This window comes from Grammomys surdaster, unplaced genomic scaffold (genome assembly GCF_004785775.1).
Source record: "Grammomys surdaster isolate TR1022 unplaced genomic scaffold, NIH_TR_1.0 166, whole genome shotgun sequence".
NCBI lineage: Eukaryota > Metazoa > Chordata > Mammalia > Rodentia > Muridae > Grammomys > Grammomys surdaster.
Window position 1 is genome coordinate 9406824 of NW_021604614.1, and position 22623 is coordinate 9429446.

At 45.4% G+C, this 22623-nt stretch overlaps 1 protein-coding gene across 1 annotated transcript in view; it reads right to left on the reverse strand.

Annotated features, from left to right (window-relative positions):
* The window catches only part of Tmem132c (transmembrane protein 132C), a 197912-nt gene extending 180528 nt beyond the window's left edge, over positions 1–17384 (reverse strand). Inside the window, exons 1-2 of the mRNA XM_028765945.1 lie at positions 17282–17384; positions 16286–17171 (exon numbers count right to left, since the gene is read on the reverse strand). Coding sequence (XP_028621778.1) covers positions 16286–17171; positions 17282–17384 — 989 coding nt within the window. The remainder of the gene's footprint in view (positions 1–16285; positions 17172–17281) is intronic.
* Positions 17385–22623: the final 5239 nt, after the last annotated feature.

Here is a 22623-nt window from a genome sequence, read left to right on the forward strand (position 1 = left end):
GTCACATTTCTTGATGATTTTCTTCTCCTCCAGACAGCCCCCTCCCCTGCCACAAGCCTTTCCTTCAATTTATTTTCCAGAGTACTCATGGTGTTGAAGGGTTCAGATCCATTTTCCTTGGAGAATAAACCTCACTGAAAAGTTGTGTGAGGTTATGTTCAAACATGACAGTTTTTTGAAAGAACACATCCTTGTTAGTAGTTAGCGTAACTGTCAACTTGACACAGCCTAGAATTCACCTGGAAAATGTCTCAAGAGAATGACTTTCTATAGGATTCATTTGTGGGTGTGACGGTAGAAGGTTATCTTGACTGTTCATTGATATGGAAGGGTCCAGTACACTGCGGGCAGCACCATCCCTAGGCAGCTGATGCTGAGCCATTAAGAAAGCATGACCCTATGCATGAGCCAGCAAGTAGCATCCTCCATGGATCCTGCCTTCAGATTCCTCCCTGAGTTCCTGTCTTGACTTTATTCAATGATGGATTGTGACCAACAATCATAAGCTAAAACAAACCTTTCGTCCCCAAATTCCCTTTGGTCAGAGTGTATTATCACTGCAAAGGAATAAAAAATTAGAACAGAACAGAAGCCAGGAGAGGGGAAAATAAACCAGAAATCAACAAGAATTCCACCTATGGAGGGAAGAGGTAAGTTGCAATGGGTCAAAGATGACAGAGGACATTGATACCTCAGGTTCTATTTCCATATGGGTAGACTGAGGCTTGTGGTGGCTCAAACTTCCCTATAACTAAAAGGCTGAACCAGGATGAGCCTTGCTGGCCAGCCTCCACTGTGGTCCCATTTGAGTGGCATCAAGGAGAAGGCAAGATCACCGATCACATGAGTGAAGATTCAAACGCCAATTGCTAGAAATAATCCCAGCACCTGCTTCTCATTTAAAGCCACCAGAGCATGCCACAAAGCAAAGGGTTTCTCTGCCTGTGGGAGATGCCTACAGTGACACTGGGCATCTTGGTTGGCCTCTTCCTTTCCCTTCTGAGGGAGAAGCTGCATCCCTGTTGCTGGACGCATTCATGTCATCCCAGCAGCTCCAGCCTACAGGCCAGGAAGCAACTAGCGCTCTCGGCAGAGCTACCGCTGTCCCTTTCTGAATCGCCATCTGGCCAGATACAGGGCTGGAAGAGGAATGAATGTCCCTAGACAGGCTGAGTATCATCCAAGGTGACACACAAGCTGGCTCAGGCGGCTGAAGAGGAAGCTGTCTGCAGCAGCAGTGTAAGCAGCTAGTCTGAGGAGGGTGACACACCTGTTTGGGTGCATGTGTGTATTGCTTTGTGGAAACCTCAGGCCCTGCTACACATACAGCCTCCAGGGGGCGCTGTTGTACAATTGCAACTCCCTTGCTTAAGCTGTTGGTGGGAGTTGAAGAGTCATGCTCTTCAAAGGCAATGGGCACGGTTTGAGGCATAGAAGACTTCTCAGGAAGACCATAGCATGTCTCCCCTCTGCTGATCACAATGATAGCTTTCTTCTTTTAGTTGCCTCTGTATCTGTTTGTCCTGCACAAGAGGTGCTAGGAACTGCAGAGGCTCAGGGCTCCTTTCATCCTGGCATCCATCTCTCCACACTTCCCTTTTCTGTCATGTTGGGAGCAGGGGAACTCTGAAGCCTCCTTGTTCCAGAGACAGAGACAAGCACTCGTTTCCTTCCTGAGCTCCCAAAGATCTCAAGGTTCCTCCCAGAGGTGAGGCTGCCTGCTAGGGTCCTGATGATGCTTCTTGCTGCCAAGTTTGATTTGACTCATTTTACATGCAGTTTAGCAAAACCTTCATTTATTTAAAGAAGAACAAGCCCAAATATCTTGCCCAATTTAAAAATGAAAGATGCTTAGCCTGGAGGAAAAACTTAGTGGTTAAGAGCATTGGCTCTTCTTGCAGAGGACCCAGGTTTGAGTCCCAGCACCCTTGGTGGCTCTAAGTCCAGGGGATGTGAATGCCCTCTTCTGGCCTCTAAGGGCACTGCACACACATAGTGCACAAACAGATATAGGCAAACACCCACACACATAAATAAATCTTTTTAACTAAAGATGCTAAGCAAACAATTAAATTAAACTTTTTTCTTTGAGCAAATGAAGAGTCATGACCAGAGAGGAAGAGTGTGGGACCACCTACAGGGACAGTGAAAGCAGGGAAGTTTTCAGAAGACACAGTGAGAAGTATGGTAAAGAACACATCCGTTTGCAATAGATACATAATGTGTCCGACTTGGTCTAAGTAGAAAGTCACTCGCATCTCCCAATCTTGAGAAGAACCACAATATGGTAATAGCTACAGTGGGTAACAATAGCACACCCATTATGTTGGGAGCCATTATAGAGTTAAATACCAACAGGAGGTTTGTTGTTGGAAGGAGGTAGGAAGAAATATTTCCCTCAATTCTTCACGGACGAGTGAGGAGGAGCCAGGCTGCTTCCCTCCCTCAGCACCCCTCGCATCCAACTGCTCCGCTGAGCCAAAAAAACGTGACCTCCCAAACTCCCATTTTTAACTCAGTCATCATGTGTGACTCATCTTCCCAATGTGCATTTCGGGATGACGTAATTGTCATCTGGACTCCATCTTTAAGTCATTCATCTTAGAGACTCTGACACAGATCCAGGGGCTCCGAGATCAGTCACGTGACCGAGCCTTGTTCCAGGAAGTGTTCATTAACAGATAATAAAGGGACCCGAGAGTGAAGTGCAAGCCGATAGCAAGGACAGTTTCCGTCTGAGTGATCCAGATAATCATTTGTTTTTTGTTTTTTTTAAGCAGAGATGTTAAGAGGGACTCATTACAAAGTTTTAGGCTAACTAGACCAGGCCCCTGGTCTTTGATAAACAGGAAAACTGGCCTCTGTGTCAATGGCTCCTGGCCATATTATACTCAGGCAACATGTGGGAAACAGAGCCCTTGCCTCATCAAGAAGGGATGCTCTGTCCTTATCAGGAAGCGTTTAAACGTCATACAGGATACAGATATGAGTCTCTGTGACATGCACGGGCTCTTGAGTCTGAGAAGCAACTGTATGTGACTCTCACCTTGGTGGTTATGGGCAGCTCTGTTGAACGCTTTTATTTTATTCTCAAGAGAGAAGCAGGATGCCTGGTACACTGTTATGTATCTAATACTGTCCCCACTAGCTTCCACTCACCAGTAGCAACTTCTCCTATTCTTTGGTCAACAGCTAAAAACATCCACATATACTATCAAGAATCTCTGGGGAAGTGGGGTGAAACCAATCCTTGGCTGATCTCAATGAAAGCAAGGACAACTGTCTTCCCTAAGTATGCTGATCTTGCCTTAGAGATGGCAGTCCACCAGTCAGGTCCCCCCAGCTATACTCGGCTCTCAATCAGAAAGAAGGCTCAGTGTGCCTTTGTGGGGTTTCAAGAAAACAAATGTGTTGATAAGAGTAATAGTAACATAAAAATAGTTACTATTTATTAAAAGTGTAATAGGTGCCTAATGTACTAAAACTCTATCTGATTGACGTCTCCAGATACCATTGGACATGGGTACTGTGATTATCCACATGCAGAAATCGAGGCTCAGAGGGGCTAAGGAACCAGTCCTGGTCACACAGCTGGGAAACTGTAGTGCTGGCTTTGAACCTCAGGACCTGTCTCTGAGATTATCTCTTCTGTGAGGCTGTAGCCAGAGTGCATATCTACTGCTAGCTCCTGCCCCACTCACGAGACACCCCCCTTCCTCCTAGCACCTCCATTTCATTTCTTTCCCAGATGACCCTATATGCACACGCCCTTAACATGCTTTGGTGAGATTTATTCACCTCTTCCCGCTTTAAGAATTGCCTGGTGGGTAAACACACTTGCATTCGCTGGCCACTGTAAATAGATTAGAGATGGCTGTGTGGCCCAAACAAAGTCAAAGCAACTCAATTACAGGCCATTTACTGGACTCATTATAAGAGAGACATCTACTTTAGACTCTACGAAGGGCAAGAGGCAGGAGCCACTGGGGCTCCCCGAGCAGAAAATGAGAGAGGTAATGACAATCTGTGCCAAAGGGATGTCATTCAAGCCCAGACACTTCTGGATGCAAATACCCTCACCAGTTCAGTTGTAACCGAGGTATGTGTGATGGACACATGCCTCTCCTCTCAGTGGCCCCAGATTGTCATCTGTAGGGTTGTCTGTTGAAAGGACCGAGTTATTTTCCAAGTGCCATGGAGACACAACTGTTCAGGAGCCCACAAAGACCACCCAAGCCACAGCGTCCAAAAGGACTTGGAGCTTTGTTGCTTGGAGCCCACAGGTTCCATCCTGGCTGCACTCAGCAAGACTAGCATAAAAGACTTCACATTCTTTTTGTCTGCAGCCAGTTCTATTTTCAAAGATCCCTCTGGGAAACTCGAGAGAAGAGAAGCAAGCTAACAGATTGTCAGACTGTCGTGTCACAGCAATGTGGCAGTGGGCGCAGGGATCTTAAGGAAGGTGAGTTGTGGCCCCTGCCTTTGGCACATCACCGTTGTGAATGCGTCTATCAGGGCAGGGGCATCCTGGTCTCCCAGCTAGGTGTTCTCCAGGGAGAAAACAGAGGAAGAAAGCTCTTTCTATAAGATGGATAGAGAGACCATGGAGAGAGGAAGCAAGAGAGAGACAAGGATCCCAACTCTGGGAGAAGGAAGGTGGATGAGACCTGGAAAGCTGAGAGTTGCAGCCGTCTCCCTTGTCCCTGTCTGCTGAATACCTTTCTTCTGTTTACTTCCCTGTTCCTATAACTCAGGACCTGCCTTTCTAGACAGAGTTCCCCATGCCTTTGAGGTAGACTCTAACCCACCTGGCCAGAGGAGACTCTGAGGCACACGCTCAGCTCTTCTAAGAACTCAGGAAGCACAGGCTAGAATGGCAGCCTGCATCATCATCAAACTTTGTAAATGTCCTTTTCCCCTCTGGCCAAGAGTTGGACTTGGCTAATGATTCTTGAGGGGAAACAAGACATATAGTTCATCTACCTAACATTCAGGATCCTCAGAGAACCAACGTCAGACCAACAGAATAGCTAATGCACTAACACCTGAAAATTCCAAGAACATTGCCCTGGGCACAGTGGCACCCATTGGGTTGTTCCTGCACTGCCAAGGCTGAGGCAAAAGGATTGTAAGTCTGAAACCAGTCTATGCTACATGGTGTGTTCAAAGCCAGCTTCAGCAGCACTGTGAGGCCCAGAGTCCAGGAATGGAAAGCAGATTTGGGAAGATGCTCCAGCTGGGAACATGCTGCGTATACAAGGACGAGGCCTTGAGTTCAAACCGAGCGCTCACGTAAAATGTTGGGCATGGTGCTATGTGACTGGGTTTCTAGCACTTGGCAGGTAAAAATGAGTGGATTCCTGGAGGCTCCTGGTGGGCCAGCCTATGGGGCGAGTGGTGAGATACTGAGAGGCCTGCCTCATTTTTTTTAAAAAAAAAAAATCCCAGAACAAAACCACCAAAACCAACCAAAAATCAAACGGGTGGCTAGAACTCCTAAGTAGAGAAACCTGAGGTTGCCCTCTCTCTCCACAGACATGTATAAACAGGTGAGCAGCTCATACACAAGAACACACATATGCACAAACATACACTAGACATACATACATACTTATGGATGCTACCCACTCACAATGTACACACATAGACACACTGACAATACATATTCATACGCCACACTATACATGTACATACACACATGCATGCTAACATACATACATACACATACGTATATGAACACATACATATACATGGACACTAACATATGTATAAACACACATTCATACATGTATAATATACATGCACACATATACATATAAACAAATACACATACACTACATATACACTATAATACACACAAATATGTAGACCTACATGCAACATATATTGGACACATATATACATGCACAGTAATACACACATATGCACATACATATGTGAATACAAGCAACACACACATGCACTAACACACAAACACATATACACATATACATACATGCATGCATACACACACATACGCACACCACCACCAAAGAAACCAAATGCAGAAAAAGACTAAGAAACCTCTCTGCTGCAATTACGACTTGGTCCTTCTAGCCCCTCTGCTCACTGGACATAACCAGAAAGAGACCAGATGCCACAGGCACACTCCTTATGGGTTAAACTGTGCACCACAGTCAAAGGCATAGTTTGGGGAACTTGAGAGCCAAGATGACTTTTAAGTGGGTTAAAGAATGTGGAACAAAGGCAGCGGGTGGTGGGTCAGGAGGGCCCTCTGGTTCCTCTCTGTTCCGAGCTGGAGTCAATTTGCTGTTCAAATGTTTCCCACAACAGCAAATAGCTCTGAAAGTCTGCACCAGGGCTGGGCTGCCTGGCAACACAGATGTACTTTGGAGGAGTTGGGGAGGGGACTGGGGCTGGAGCAGGAAACTACTTCTTTGCTTCTTCCCAAGTAGAAAAAAAAATTGCTCCTTTTGTCTGTTCCAGGAGAATGCATTTAAAATGACAAGCCAAAGAAAATGAAAACAAGCCCTTGCCTTTGGAGGCATTTGATGGGGAGGAAAATGGACGCCGGCAGAGAACAGACGGGTAAACACAACTCCAGAATTTTCTGATTTTTCTCTTAATATGCCATCAATGCAAACTTGATTGTGTTTTAAGGTCTCCTCCGATAATGGGGTGTTTGAGAACAGTCTAGCCCTTCTTTGGCCTCACAGCTTCATGGCCAGTTGGAAATGCAGAAACAGAAAAATTACCAGGTATCTGGAAAAAATGTCTTTGAGGAGTTGTGGGTTTTTTTTTTCTTCTTCAACTCCTCAAACATGAAAGAGATCAGAAGAAAAAAAGATGACTCTGTGAAATTGAATTATAACAGCATCAGGCAGTCTGCACTCAGCAATTAAGAGGAGTGGATTTGAGGGTGCCGGGCTGGATAGAGGCGGGGAAGGGAGAGACCTACTTCAAAACTCTGGCACTTCCCTGTGGGGCACATGGCTGGTGCTGCCAAGGGGCGAGGCAGCACTCAAAGGAGCCAGAGAACAGTGCCAGAGGTTTAGAAACATCTTCCCTGTGGTTGGGTCAATGCAACCCCATTCCTGAGCACACGCCCATATGCACACTCACAATGAGACCCATCTAGGAACAGAGTCTTTGTGAGTTATTACAGGTTAGTGAACTCTGCACCCAATGACAGTATCCTTTGAAGAGGAAGGAAAGGGGACCTGGGTTATAAAAACCACAAAGCAGCGACAGGAGGCAATGTGTGATGGGCAGAAGCTGAAGTGAGTAACACGGCCACATGCTAAGGATGAGAGGACCACACATCCAGGAGACACCAGGAGTTACAAAGTGCGGGAAGGATTTTTTCTCTAGAGACTTTGGGGTGCTTTAATTTCTGACCTCCAAACCTGTGAGTGAAGGAAGCTTTGCTGCTTCTAGTCACAAAATTTGGAGCCCATTGTCATGACAGATACAGGGAACACATGGTTACTTTTTGTGGGGGTGTGCATGCAAGCTCACGAATGTGTAGGTAGGTAGAGGCCAAATGTTGACAACAAGGTCTTCTTCCACTACCTTCCATCTTGTTTTTTTTTGAGACAGTATATCTCACTGAACCTGTAGCTCATAAATTCAGATAGACTGGCTGGTCAGTGAGATCCATGGAGCCTCTGACCTGCTTCCACCATGATAGGATTATAGACACACTTCATTGTACCACCCTACTTTTTTCTGTGGGTTCTGGGATCTAAACTCAGGTCCCCTGCTTGTGTAGGAAGCACTTTTGCAACTGAGCCATCTCTGTAGTCCCTAATTATTACTTCTTGGAGTTATGACAGGTTCTGGGGACACAAAAAGGTCACTGGCAGATATTTGTGTCTGTGCTGTGACAGCCGGAAAGTGGCTGCCACCTGTTGTGACAGTTGGTTTAACACAACCTAGAAGTCACCTGGGAGGAGAATCTTCTCAAAATAATATTTTAAATTATGTGAATGTGTGTGCTTCTGCATGTATGCATGTATGTGCACATGAGTGCACGTGCCTGCAGAGGCCAAAAGGTGTCAGAGCCTCTGGAGCTGGAGTCACAGTCAGGTGGGAGCTACCATGTGGGTGCTGGGAACTGCTCTTATGACCTTTGCAAGATAACCACTGGACAATTTATCTAGCCCTATGGAAGAGATTCTTAATGAGGATTTATCTAGATCAGACTCTTTTGTGGGCATGACTGTGGGTGAATTGTCTAAATGACATAAGAAGACTTAGCCCATTGTGGGCGGCATCATTCCTTAGGCACAGCATCTTGAACAATATAAGAAAAGAGAAAGCCAGCTGGGAGCAAGTAACAGATTTGTTTATCCCTTATGCTCTTGACTGCAGATGTGATATGACTAACTATGCAAGTTCCTGGCCCTGACTCCCCAAAAATGATGGACTGTAAACCTGGAATTATAAGCCAAATAAATCCTTTCTTTTTCTAACTTACTTGTCAGGCTATTTTATCACATCAACAGAAATGGAACCATAATACTTCCCATTTCTGGCTTGTCATTAAAGCCACAAAGTTTGGCAGTAAACTTTCCATTTGTCACCAGTTGCTGAGACTGTCGAGTGGCCAATCCTTTCAGAAGCAGCATTTGTGTATCCAGGGCCTACAGCTCCTGCTTCTTTTAGCTCCATGGGTGTGATATATACCCTAAAGGTTGGCCACGGCAAGCAGGCACGCTGATGGATTTAGAACTGTGTAATGTACTTACAACCCTCATGACTGTCTAATTCAGGATCCTCTAACCAGCCCCAGAGGCTGACATCACTCCCTTCTCATTATATGTCCTGGTCACTGATAACTTCCCCTTTCTGATTTGCCTGTCCAAGACATCCCATACAAATGGAATCTCAGACACGAGAGTCATTTGCGTGTGGTTTCTCTCAGCATCTTATGTTTGAGGTTCACTTACACAACAGCATATGTGATTTAATTCCTTTTGAGGGCTTAATTCTTCTTCTACTAAACAGGTACCTAATATTTGCTGATTCACAATGATGATGGTTCTGTGGACACTGGTGTCCTCTGTGCCACTGTGTAGGATCCTACCCTAAGAACACTGGTGGGGGCTGGTGACTCTGCCCTTTGCCCTGGCTGGTTACAAACTAACTCTACTGGAATAACCTTCCCTAGCCCTCATAAAGGAGTTGGGGCCAGCCTCGGTGCCATTAGTCAGCTAAGCTCTTAGAAAGTAACTCACCTCCTCTGCTTGGGAACTGATACTCTTCCAGTCCTCTTGTATAGGAAGTCACATGATGTATATCACCTTAACCACTTTCCTGCATTCACCTTTTGTATTTATTGACTGGAACATGCTGAGAACATATCACAGTAGGATTGTTTTTATTTATTTATTGAAACATATATAGATTATACTGAGGCCATGCTGACTTGGTCAGGGACTGGAGTCACTATCTGTGGTGACTGTGCCCCAATCACCAGTCACAGAAATCACAGCTAGCAATTTAGTCATCAGTGTTCATATACCAGAGTGAGAGTTGGAAGGGGCATCGCCTCTGCACCCACCTCAGACTACTGCATTCCTTGCCCATTTTATGGTCCCAGCTCTGCAAGACAAGGCTATGAGTGTGTGTGTGTGTGTGTGTGTGTATATATATATATATGTATGTGTGTATACATATATATTCTCACCCCTATATATTTATATGTATTATATAAATTATATATGGTATACAATATTATGATATAGTAATATATCACATATTGTATTAAATATATGATATATATAAAGTATATGGAATACATATTTTATATATTTATTTTGTATATTTAATTTATACTCAATTTATAGCTATATTATATTCATTATATATTACATATATTCATATTATTTATTATTTTATATGATTTATTTATTATTTCATATTAGTCATAATAACTATTAATATTATATAATATATTAATTATAATTATACTATATATATATATATTTTTTTTTAAGCAGATTACCCTATAGCAGGATGACAATGCCACTACTAGACACCAGAGATCCTAGTACCAGGAACGTGTTGTCTCTTTTGGATATATTGGCCAATAAGGTTGATAGACATTTCAAACACCACAGGTTATTGCCAACACTCCTGATTACCCTTCTAGAACTTAACAGGAAGACACTATTGCTGAAGATGTCACACTCTTGAGTCATGTGAGAACATGGAAAAATCAAGCAAGTATTCACCAGGAAGCTTTATCCCCACTGGATAGCTTTCATAATGCTAGAATGTCTGTGACTGGTAGAGAAAAGTAAGCACCAATCTTACCTAGCTGTGAACCATTCAAGGTAACGACCCACCTGGCAAGAGTTACCCACTAGTGCAATCGTGGTATATATGCCAGGGGTGTAACCAATCACTTTCTGCTTGGATTTAAGGCCTGCTCCAGAAGATAAAGCCCATACCTGTCATGACTACTTGGGCCAGGAATCTGTGTCTAAACAAGCCATAGGCCCTAAGAAGAACGTACTGCTAACACTCTGTTAAATGAACAGACTATTAAATCGACTCTTAATAATTTATCCGAATACCCATAGACTAGTTACGCTTTCAACTCTCAACCGAGAAATTACTCTCTGCAGTAGCTAGGGATTAACATAGGGACCCACGACAGGTCAGCATTCAGAGCGTAAGAGACAGTGGGGTGCTCAGAAATGGGACACAGACAACACATCCTCTTCCTCCAAAGCTCAGGCTTACTGAGGAAGAAGAGGCAGAAAGATTGTAAGAGCCAGAGGCTGTGGATGGCTACAGAGAAACCGTTTTCAAGACACAGCAGGACAGTTTACACATACGAACTCAACAGTAGTTAAGACAGCATATGCAAGACCTTTGTAAGTTCAGCCCAGATAAAATCCCAGCAAGGAGGTGGGAGGTGGGCACAAAGTCCCACTCCTAGCTGAGGAGCTGATACCTGCTGGGAGAGGAAGAAAGAATTTGCTCTAAAAGTATAGCCCTTTGTAGGCTGACTATGAGCCAGTGGAAGAATATATACGTAAGAACACACACACACACACACACACAATCTCAGCTTAAAAAGTTTGAAATCCCAGCACCTATGTAAAGAGCTGGTATGGTTGGTAGTGACTGTAGTCCCAACAGTGGGTGCTAGAAATCGGTGGATCCTGAGAGACACTGACCCTGTCTCAAGGAAGTAAGGTAGAGAGTGATGGAGAAAGATATCCAATATCCAGCCCTGACCTCGGCAAACATGGCCCAGTTGCATGTGCATGCATCACATACAACTCAGACAAACATGTATTAGTCAATCAACCAACCCATCCATGACTTGGAGAATGCAAGCCTTTCATTTGCTCAAGAGCATACCTGTTCTCAAGATGTTAATTGTGGGGGGGAGGGCATGGAGAACCAAGCTCCCCTTGTGGAGGAAGAGCTACGTGATCCTGAGCATGGGGGATACCATCCTCCACTGAGCTTCTCACATTCATGAGGCACAGAGCCTTCCTGCCTGCCCTGTAGGGCTCAGGGCTCAACAATGCTCCTTGCGGGGTAAGTTATGTGAGCAAAGCTCCACCTTATTGGCTAAATGCTACAGTCTTCAAGGGACCCTGGGATGCTCCCAGCTTAAAGTGTCTCCTGTCTGAGCATGCCTGCTCATCTGAGGTATATAATGTTGGGAATGCAGTCCCTGTCATCCTCCAGGCTGTGTGGTAACTGTGCCCAAATGCTGTGGTCACTTCCTAGTCCAGATGTTCAATGGCATCTGATCAGCGGAGTGGGCAGAGTATGCATGGCCCATCAATGACACAGGATCATCCTCCAAATCCAGGGCCTGAGAAGAGGGAACCCCACACAGGCGAAGGTTTCATCTCATCTGTCCACTGGCTCTATCTCTTAAAGACAACAGGACATTTCTTCTAAAATCTGCTTGTGGCAATTGGACTCCTTCCCCTTTGAAAATGTCCTCGGTCATGAATAAACTTGAAAGGGATAATGTGCCTTATAACCAAATTTCTTTCTTTTTTTTTTTTTTTGGTTTTTTTGAGACAGGGTTTCTCTGTGTAGCCCTGGCTGTCCTGGAACTTACTCTATAGACCAGGCTAGCCTTGAACTCTCGAACTCAGAAATCCACCTGCCTCTGCCTCCCAAGTGTTGGGATTAAAGGTGTGCGCCACCACCTCCCGGCTATAGCCAAATTTCTTAATCCAAGTATTACATGCAATGTGGTTAAAAGTGCCCAATTGTGGCCTTGCAATTAAGGGATGGATGGAGTGGCAAAGATGGGCAAAGGTATATCACTGGGTGACTCCTGGGAGAGAGTCATTAAAATAAAAGAAATGAGTTTTGGTTTTGAGATGGGCTCTCACTGTGTAGATCTGGCAGGCCTGAACTTGCTGTGAGACCAGGCTAGCCTTGAACTCACAGAGAACACCTGCCTCTGCCTCTTGCATGCTGGGGTTAAAGGTGTATACTACCATGCCCAGATTTTTTTTTTTTTTAAAGACACACAGAAGTTTGGAGAATAAGGAGGTAAAAAGACTTGAGATACTGAATAGAGAAACATAGAGAAGACAGAATGAAATACCATAAGATAAACTCTCAGAATGGACATTTGGTTAACTCAAAGCTAAGTATCAGAAACCCCCCAGACATCTATATTTTTTATAACCCTCCTCCTCACTTTATGATATTCTACTTTATGATATTCCTTGTTTCCATGTTTCATCTATTTGGGGCATGCATGTATGCGAATGCATCTTTCTTCATGTGTGTGTGCACATTTCAGCAAGTGTATAGGCCTATGGTGGCCCAAGGAGGATGCTGGGAACTATCTTTCATCTCTCTAACACCTTATTCATAGAAGCAGAGTTTCTCAGTCACCCCAGAGGTCACAACAACCTGCTGGTCTACTAGCTAGCTCTGCCTTGGGCTCTCTCTGTCTTCCAAGGCTGGAATTGCAGGTGAGCTGCCATGGCAACCTGAACTCCTGTCCTCCTGCTAGCATGCCAAAGGTGTGACCATAACTCCCAGCCCCCTTTCGCCTTTTAATATTTATTTATTGATCTATTTATTTAATGTATATTTGTATATGTGAGTTTATATGTACCACATACATGCACAAGTTCACAGAAGCCAAAAGAAGGTATTAGGTCCCCTAGATCTAGAGTTATTGGCATTTATGAGCCACTATGTAGGTTCTGGGGACTGAACCTAGGTCCTCTGTAAAAGTAGTTAAGTGCTCTTAACTGCCCAGCTATCTCTCTGGTCCCCTTTTATTTTTTATAAGATTTTCAAATAGCGAAGTTGGGGTTTTGAAATGAGACTGGATAACTCCAGGATAGATTCTCAAGACACTGCTTTTCCTCTTGGTTGCTGGGATCCAGAACTGAGACATGTGTTCACATGTGCATTCCTCTGTGTGTGTCTGTGTGTGTGTGTGTGTGTGTGTGTGTGTGTGTGTGTGTGTATGTACGAGCACACGTGCTGGGTCTTCTGTACTAAGGAACTCTGTATAAAGTGTAAAGCCAGAGGACACACGATCTTTGCGTGTGAACAAGGCTTATCTCCTTGCATGAAGCCTGCCATGACTCATGATTAGAAAGCATTGAGTCAGAAAAATGTGAACACAAGGAGTGCTCTACCACCTCCCGTGCTCCAAAAGCCCTGCTTTCTAGGAAGACAATCCTTCCTACCAAAGCTGGGGTGAAATGGTGATCAATACAGCTTGGGGGACAAACCTGGGAGCTCGAGAAGTACAGCACAATGTCCCTCCGCTGCTCAAATAGAACTCAGTGAGCTTTTATAGTTTTTTTTTTTTAAATCCATCAGTAATATTCAATATTTTTATGTGCCAGACACGGGTATGACGGTTCCACAAATTCAGAATCATTACAGACCTGGGGAAGTAGGTAAGATCATTGAATTTATCTTTTAAGATAAGCAAATCGAGGCTGTGAGGGAAAGCCTGGCATGCCATTCAGGCTGTACATGTCAGGAACAGAGGTCCTGGCTTTAGGATGAAAAATCTAGATGTCTTCTGCAATAGCTAGACCAGTGCCTACTCCCTGCTACCAGACTGCCTGAGCCTTAGATCCAGGTTGCCCAGGGTGCTCAGATTCACCCTGAACAGGGTAGAGGCTGCACTTTCTGGGGGGGGGGGGAGAGAGAGAGAAAGAGAGCTATTTCACACAACTGGAGGACAACAAAGGTGTCTCTATGTCACAACTCCCTTGAAGCGCTGTGGCTGCCTTCTGTCCCCATGTCCCCTAGGCAGCACCGTTGTGTGTATTCAATTTATAAGATCTAGAAGCCCCAGGCAAAACCATGAACTCAGATTTTAGCTCAGTAACTTTTCCTGATCAGCTGGGGGAGGGGGACAGGGCAGGGGAGTGAAGCTGGACCTTCACTCTAAATTCCCACCATCTTGGTCCCATATTGACACTTGGCAGAAGCCACAGACACGGCTCCAGAGGGAACTCCCCGAACCCATCCATTTCAGCCCTGTAAAAGACATGGGTTTTCTGAAGAGGTATCCTAAATCCTTTAATGACACCCAGAGCAACAGAAAATCAGGACCTGCAGCATCAGCCGAGGGCACAGCCAGAGCCATAGAACACTCAGTTAACAAGCATGGATGAGACCCTGGGTTGGAAGTTTGATTCTTGGATGCCACAGGAACAAGAAAGTAAGTATATTGCTAAGACAGGGCTCTCAGCAAATGATTATTTGAACCTGGAGGAATAATAAATCCCTTTAGGAATGTATCAAAATCTTTGAATTTCAATTCTTTAGATGACACACATACAAAACCTTAAAAAAAACAGCCACCCTCGCAGCCAGACTACAAGAACAGGATGTCACTGAAGTGCGAGATAGCACTCTGGCATTCTGTTTTGAAAACATCTCCCCACCCCCAAGCAAATCATCTGACATTATTTAAAAAAAAACAAACAACAACAACAACAAAAAAAAACTAAATGTAGCTGCAGCAATTATAACCAAAGACTTTCTCACTCGCTATCAAAATCCCTCTATTTTGAATCTCGTACTTTCCAGCATTTCTTGAAGACAAAGCGTCGCTTGTATTTCCCTCTTAGGAAGCTCCTGGGCTGGTTTGAAGAAGCACTACCTCAAGGTGCTTCCCCTAAGCATGTGAGAAAGCAGGTGTACTGAGCTGAGCACCAAAGCCCTCACTGTGAGAAGCGGTCCTCGAGCACTCCGCTAGATACCCTGGGTGGAGCCCGCAGCAATGGAGGCCAGCTTCCCAAGATAAGGCCCATCTGCCAGTTTGCTAGGAGTACACCTTAACTCACTTGAGGTGCTCTCGCTACCAAAGGGAACCACAAAACCAGTGAAACAAGACTGTAGGACTCAACACCCTTTTCTTAGATACAGACCAGAAGGTATCAATATTCCTGGACCGGTATGAAGGTGCAAGGTCGTAACTCAACCTGCATCCATGGATATGCAAATGAGGTCAAAGAAAGGTTAGTCTCCCTGTCCAGTCTGATGAAACCCTCGGGTCAAAGACCCTACCACTACAGCATTGAACTCCTTCCGCTTTACTTTCCCAAGGCCCTGGGCTCTCGGATGGTAGAAGAGCACACACAAGGAACCCGTTTTGAGGAGTTTTTGCACGGCTTTTGCATCCCCTCCTCTTCCCAACAGGCAGTAAGTTTCCATTTCTCTGTGGCCTTTAGCCCTCACCGCCCAACACTTCTGAAACATAAGCCATTTACCCAACACACCCCCTCTTGTGGTGATGGGTCTCTCTACAACTGCTGGGGCACCCACCCTCAACCCAGTCTATCGACATTACAGACAGGGAAAGTCCGTCTCTGTTACAGAAGGGCACATAACCTTTGGATCAATAGAAAAAACGTGAAAGAGGAAGAACAATCGTTGGGTGTGACATCCTAAAGTCAAAAACACCCCAAGCCTCTTAAAGTGGGTGGTCTCCCCAGTTCTGGGGAGCCTTTATCTGAGAAGTCTATAACATTTGCAAGTAAAGGCATTGATCTTGTGTGGTGGTTTTCCTGAATTTTAATTCTTTAACTGGTAGAGAAAAAGAGGCCACCTACTAGCCTCTTCCCGTTCATCACCCACAACAAACACAGCCTAAGAACAGCTTCCCAGCACATCTGAGCTTGGAATCACTAGCTTCTGTACTAGGGGGCAGATCCCTTGGGAGGTAGCAATTACCCAAACCCTTGTGCGTGGAGTCAGATTTAGTCTAGACACACTACAACCAGATGCCAGCCTGGGTGCCTACCTTAGGATGAAATGGTCCACAGTAGAGTTGTTGGCAATGGTGACAGATGCAGTGACTATGTCTCCCTGCTTGACGGGCTGTGAGGGCAGCCAGATGACCACGTTGCCATCCAGGCGCAGTTCACTGAGCTGGGTGCTGTCCTGGGTGCGGTAAAGACTAATGGTGCCAATCTTCTGTAAGTGGGATGTCCTGTCCTCCTGTCCATCCTTTCCTGGACGAATGGCATTGTCTTTTCTGGTGTCACCACCGGTGCAGTCGCCTCGCTCATCCCCTGGCTGTACAGCATAATACAGTTCCACAGGAGTCCTCTCTGGCTGCTCTATGGGCCTTCTGCGCCCAGATACCACCGTTGGGGGATTGAACCAGCCCGTCAGCATCTCTAGCTGGGCCACACACAGCCCCAGGGCCCCACCCAACCGGCAGCTGCCTCGAACCTCTCGGGTGTCTCGGAAAGCAAAGACTCGCAGGCAGGGCAGCTTCTTGTCTCTGTGGTCATCCCAGTCTCGGCCCACAATGTGGAAGAGTACCTGCACTTTGGGATGGCTCAGGTAGACTTTCTCTTGGAGGATGTAGGCCTTCAGCCTCCAGTCAAAAGGAAACTTGTTGGTTGGGCCCAGAAAGTTGGGGTTCAACATCAAGTCCAGAGGCATGACCTTTTCTGCAGAGTACGGCCCATAGCTGGCGTTTAATACTGGGGGTTGCTGGGCCTTGTAGGTGAAAAAAGACTCCACCCTGGACTGTAGGCTGGCATTCCTCAGTGGGTCAGGGTTGGCCTCCTTCAGGAAGAAGGCAGTCTCGGCTCTGAGGACCTGGAAGCTCACGGGCAGGTATGGCGGCAATGAAGAGAATCTCTGTATATTATCCATGACCCCTCGGCTTTCTGTCACTAAGGAAGAGAAGGGAAGAAGTTTAAATCAGTAACAGGCTGCTGTTATCCAGGCTGTTAGTCTGCGCAGTGATTTAGAACATAAGAGTTAGAAGTTCTAAAGCCCACACCCACAAAGACCAAAGCCATGGAGTCCTTCAGGAAATAGCCATCGATTCCGGGTGGTCCACTAATTACAGAATTATTAGGTTCAATGATGTAAAGTCGACACATGTAAAACTCAGAGTTGGTGGCTGAGTAAAGTGCTTGACATGGAAACTTGAGGACCAGAGTTCAGATCTCAATAATCTTAAAAAAAAAAAAAGGCAGTACATGGTGGCTTGTGGCTGTGGTCCGTGGTCCTAGCACTTGAGGGGCAGAGACAGAGGAACTGTTAAGCCTTCCTGGCCAGCTAGTCCAGCCAAACCATTAAGTTTAGGAGAAAAAAAAACAACCAAAAAACAAACAAACAAAAATAACATGTGGAATAGAATAAAATCCACAAATAAACCCTGAAACAGAAAGGTTTATTTGGAAGTAAAGGTGACCCCTCAAATCCTGAGGCAAAAATAATAGACTTTAATAAGTACTGCTAGAACAGCTGGATAGACACTTGTGTTAAAAACAACAACAACAACGAAATTAAATTAAATAAAACTAGATCCAAATCTTACAAGCAAGATGAAACCTCAGGGCCAGAGAAGTGATATAGTCGGCAGACTACTTGCTGCGTTAAGCCTGGGGCCCTGAGTTCAAGTCATGTACCCATGTAAAAGCCTGCACTGGGGAGGCAGAGATGGGAGAATCCCGGGGTCAGTTTAACTGCAGTGGTGAGCTCCAGGTTCAGTGAGATCCTGTTTCAAAAACAAGCTGGAAGGCAACAGAGGAAGACACCCAATCCTAACCTTTGACCACCACACACTCCTGCCACAGTGAGTATAAACCCTCAGGCGCGTGCATACACGTGAATACATCACCCTACAGAGACACACCACATCTGCACTCACAAATCATAATATTTAACTTTGAATGGACCCATGAAGTAGAGGATGGGGTAAGGGCGAAGATAAAGAGAAAAAAGATGATGGAAAACACAGCCGAGACAGAGATAGAGGAGAGAAAGAAAGTCCACTTGAATTAGATGGGATAACACTGGAAAGTGTGAGGCATCTGGGTGAAAGGTGTTTGGAAACAGCGACTAGAGAAATGGCTCAACAGCTAAGAGCTCTGGCTGCTCTTTCAGTGCCCCTGGACTCAATTCAGAGCTCCCTGCAAGGCAGCTTAAAACTGTCTAGATCTCCAGTTCCAGGGGAATACAGTGCCCCCCTCTGGCCTCCATTGGTACTGCATGCACACAGTACACAGCCGAAAATGCAAACACTCACACAGGTAAAATATATTAAAAGGTGTGTGGAAATTCTTTCTACTATGTTTGCAAACCTTCTAGCCATGACGCCAATGCTGAAAACACATAAAAAATATATATATTTAAAGGTGTGTGGAAATTCTTTTGTTACTATGTTGGCGACTCTTGTCGCCACATGGTCAATGCCAAAATAAAGGAAAGTGGAAATATGCAATGAAATAAAAAAGAATGTGAACAAGCCATTTTGGTTTTGTGGCCTTCATTTTTTATGAAGAGATCTTGCCTGTTTGTTAAAAAAAAAAACCCAGCACCAGGGGAGGCCCCTCCCCCCCACCCTCCCACCCATCCCCACCCCACTCCTATTATTTCAAAGCCAGGAGCAGAAACACCTGTATTTATGTCTAAGGATTTCAAGTCCTCTGGTCATGTTGACCACTTGAGCTTGGTAAATTTAGTCACGAATCCCTGAAGGCCATGTCGTCACTACCGTCTTCCTTTGTAGCTGATGGCAGAGTCTTCATTATCAAAACAAGTAAGACACTGAACAAGTCAACCACCCTCTGGCTAAGAGCTAGTTCTTCAAGACCCTCCAGACAACTTCTGGTCCCCTTCGAGAGATTCAACTTCACGTGGTAGCCAGCACTCTTTGGTCCTTGGAAGCCCACCCTCTGTCCTTTAGTTTATTGACATCTGACAATGCTCGTTTAGCCCCATCTGAAAACTAAGTTTACTCAATCTATGTATCTTGCTGTCTAAGTTCAAATCCCCGAGTTCAAATCCCCGGCACCCATGTAAAAGCCCTTGCTGGGGAGGCATAGCTGGGAAGATTGCAGGGATCTCTGGCCAACAGTTTAGCTGTCATCATGAACCCCAAGTTCAGTGAGAGACATTGTCGAGGGGAGAGGCAACAGAGGAAGACACCCAGGACCAACCTGGAAGCACCACACATACTTGTATTAGTGAGGATAAACCCTCACACACATGCACATACATGGGAATACATCACACGTGTATACTGAAACACCACCTTAAGAAGCAGACGGACTCTGGATCCCTAGCTTTCCTCTCAGAACAGTAAGGATGGAAACAGAAGGGGTTTGCCCACAACTGGCACAGAATAAGAGATGGTGGACATCCAGATGTCCCAGGTGTACTGGGACTCAGTGCCTGCAGCCTGAGGGAGTTGCCTGCTGGACCCTTGGGATGAACTTAATGTTTACAGCCCCAGATTTCAAGCCACGAAACAGTTAAGTCCGTGCATATTGTGGCTGCTAGGATTCCACAGTAAGTCAGAAATGGGTGATACATATGTCTCCCTCTAGCTGTCCCAGATGACTTATTAGCCACCCAACAGGCTGAGAGCCATTTGCTTGTCCAAGATGAGATTTTCCCAGGAGAGCTTTGACCGTCAATGTTCAGGATACCACTGAAGACTTCGGCTGCAAACAGGACTCAAGATCACGAATGCCCAGCTGCTACTTTGGCAGCCTCAAATCAGCCCACCTCCTTGCCTGGTGTTTATGAATTCCAAGAACCCCAAAGTATCCTCCATTCATAACAGAGAAGCTGGAAGACTTTTCTCTCCTTCTTTTTTTCCTAACCTTCCTCCCTGTGTCTTCTTCCAACCACAGCCTGCATACACTCTGAGCATATGGGACACCCTGCTTGCACTCCTCTGGAAGTATCCCTAATCCCTTCCCGGCAGGGACACTGGCAAGCAGATCAAAGCTGCCTTTGGTTCTTCGTCCAGATGAACTTGGGTTGTCAAGATGTCTCTTCAAAGAAATAACACTCTGTTCCCAGCCCAGAGGCCCTGTGCTGGGGTCACCAGTGACAAGGGCACCTTCATTCCTTTCTCATTAGGGACAGCCGAGCATCTCCAGTTTAACCCACTCAGTCCTGGTCGAAAGTCAGACACACCCAGAAGCTTTGCCAAGGTACATATGACATTCCAGGAGGAGTCCTTAGAAGTGTCGGAGCTGACTGTTTAAGAAACTCACGATATTTCGCAAAATACCAAAAGACTAATTGCCACATTTAGTGATTTTTAAAGTATTTAGTCTGGTCCAAAGGGCTCCTGAGAACTTGAAGTAGAAAGATTTAGAGGCAGTTTAATTTGGAGGAGATAGTGAGGTAAGGCTTTACACACAAAGCTGAGCATGGGTTTGCGGGGTCCACCTGCAGCAGAGTGCCCTGGGGACATGAAGCTTGTGGACAAATTTTCCCATCATTCTTCACTCTTCCGGCACAGGAGAGGTCACCCCCCATGTGTGTGTGCATGCATATGTGTGTGTGTGTGTGTGTGCATGCGTGCAGGTACAGGTATATGGGAGTTTATGTGGAGGTCAGCGAACCATTTCAGGTGCCAATTCTAAGGCACTAGCCATCATTTTGGAGACATGGGAACAAGACAGAGTCTCACACTGCCCTGGGCCCTCCCAACGAAGCCCAAGGATTTGGCTTTTTCTTGCTTCCCCGAAGCTAGAATTACAAGCATCTACCACCACGTCCAGAATTTTAAACATGGGTTGTGGGAATAAAACTCGGGTCCTCGGGCTGGAGAGATGGCTCAGTGGTTAGGAGCACTGACTGCTCTTCCAGAGTCCTGAGTTCAATTCCCAGCAACCACATGATGGCTCACAACCATCTGTAATGAGATCTGGTGCTCTCTTCTGACCTGCAGGGATACATGCAGACAGAACACTATATATATAATAAATGAATTTAAAAAAAAAAAAAAAAACTCGGGTCCTCATATTTGCAAGGCAAAGACTTTACTGACTGAGGCATGTCCCCTGTTCCAGGAGAGAATAATTGTTCCTGCTTTCTTTTTAAAAATTTGTTTAAAAACAATTCTACAAATGGCCTTTTTGCTTTCAAGCAAATGTAGAGTTTAGCCTCTGCAAGGTGTGGTGGACTTCCAACTCAAATCTTCCTATTGGGGGAGGGCTCTTTGTCTTTTGGGGTCACTCTGTATCCTCAACATGCAATATAGGGCTCTGGTCTCTATGTTGAACCTAGTTCTGAGCCCTTCTAGTTTGTGAGATCGAACCTTAGTCAAAGATATAGCTTGGGAGCTTTAGGTAAAAGCTAAGGGCAAAGAGTTTGGATAAGAAGATATCCACATTTGATCCATTCACCAGCCATGAGCTAGTGGGCACATGGTTACTTTCTCGAAGCTTCTAGCTGTCAAGATGGCTCATCTAATAAATGCACTCGCTGCCAAGCCTGATGCCATAACTTCTGTCCCCAGGACCCATATGACAGAAGGACATATCCAACTCCAAAAAGCTGTCCTCTCACTTCAAAAATACAAAACAAACGAAAGAAAACCTTATAAGCATACGCGTCAGTCACAAATATGACAGAGTGTCAAAGCTAAGTTTCCATTGTCGCTTTGGCTTTTGACATACACAAAGAAACAAGCCTGGGCCAAGTGCTGGAGCCTGAAGGAATGTGCAAGAGAGCTGGGTTCTCCCACTGATGACACAGGAGCCAACGGTGGCAAAGTCATCCAATGAGGCAGCTCAGTCTCCGTAGCCTAGCCCAGGCTAGACCAAAGCTGATAACAGCCTCCAAATTTGGGGGAATGTCCGGTCATGAAGGTACATCTGATGCTGAAGGCAGGAACCACTGAGAGTTAACTGCATCCAGGGTGGGATTTTGAAAGCTTTGGGTTGGGACCTCACATAGCCAGGATCTTAACAAATATCCTATGAGAATATCTACATATAGATGAGGGAATAGGGGAATAGAAACAACATGACTTTCCTCCCATGCGATCTTAACTGGACTGATGTTAAAATCCACGTCAGTTGGCTGGAGTCAGAGGCACACCCTCCCCACCTCCCACACCTCCCCATCTTCCACCCCATCCCCCATCTAGCTATGTGAGTAATGAGAAAGTTCAGTTATGTGTGTTCTATGATGCATTCAGCAAGGGCCTGCATCCTGATGAGTGTCCTATAGGGTCATGTTTTATTCACTATTACTTTAAGGGTATCCATGCAGGTACGCGTGAACACGTACACACACCTAGCTTTTTTTTCCCCTACTGGATTCTGGGGATCAAATTCAGGTCCTCAAGCTTGCCTGTCAAGCACTTTA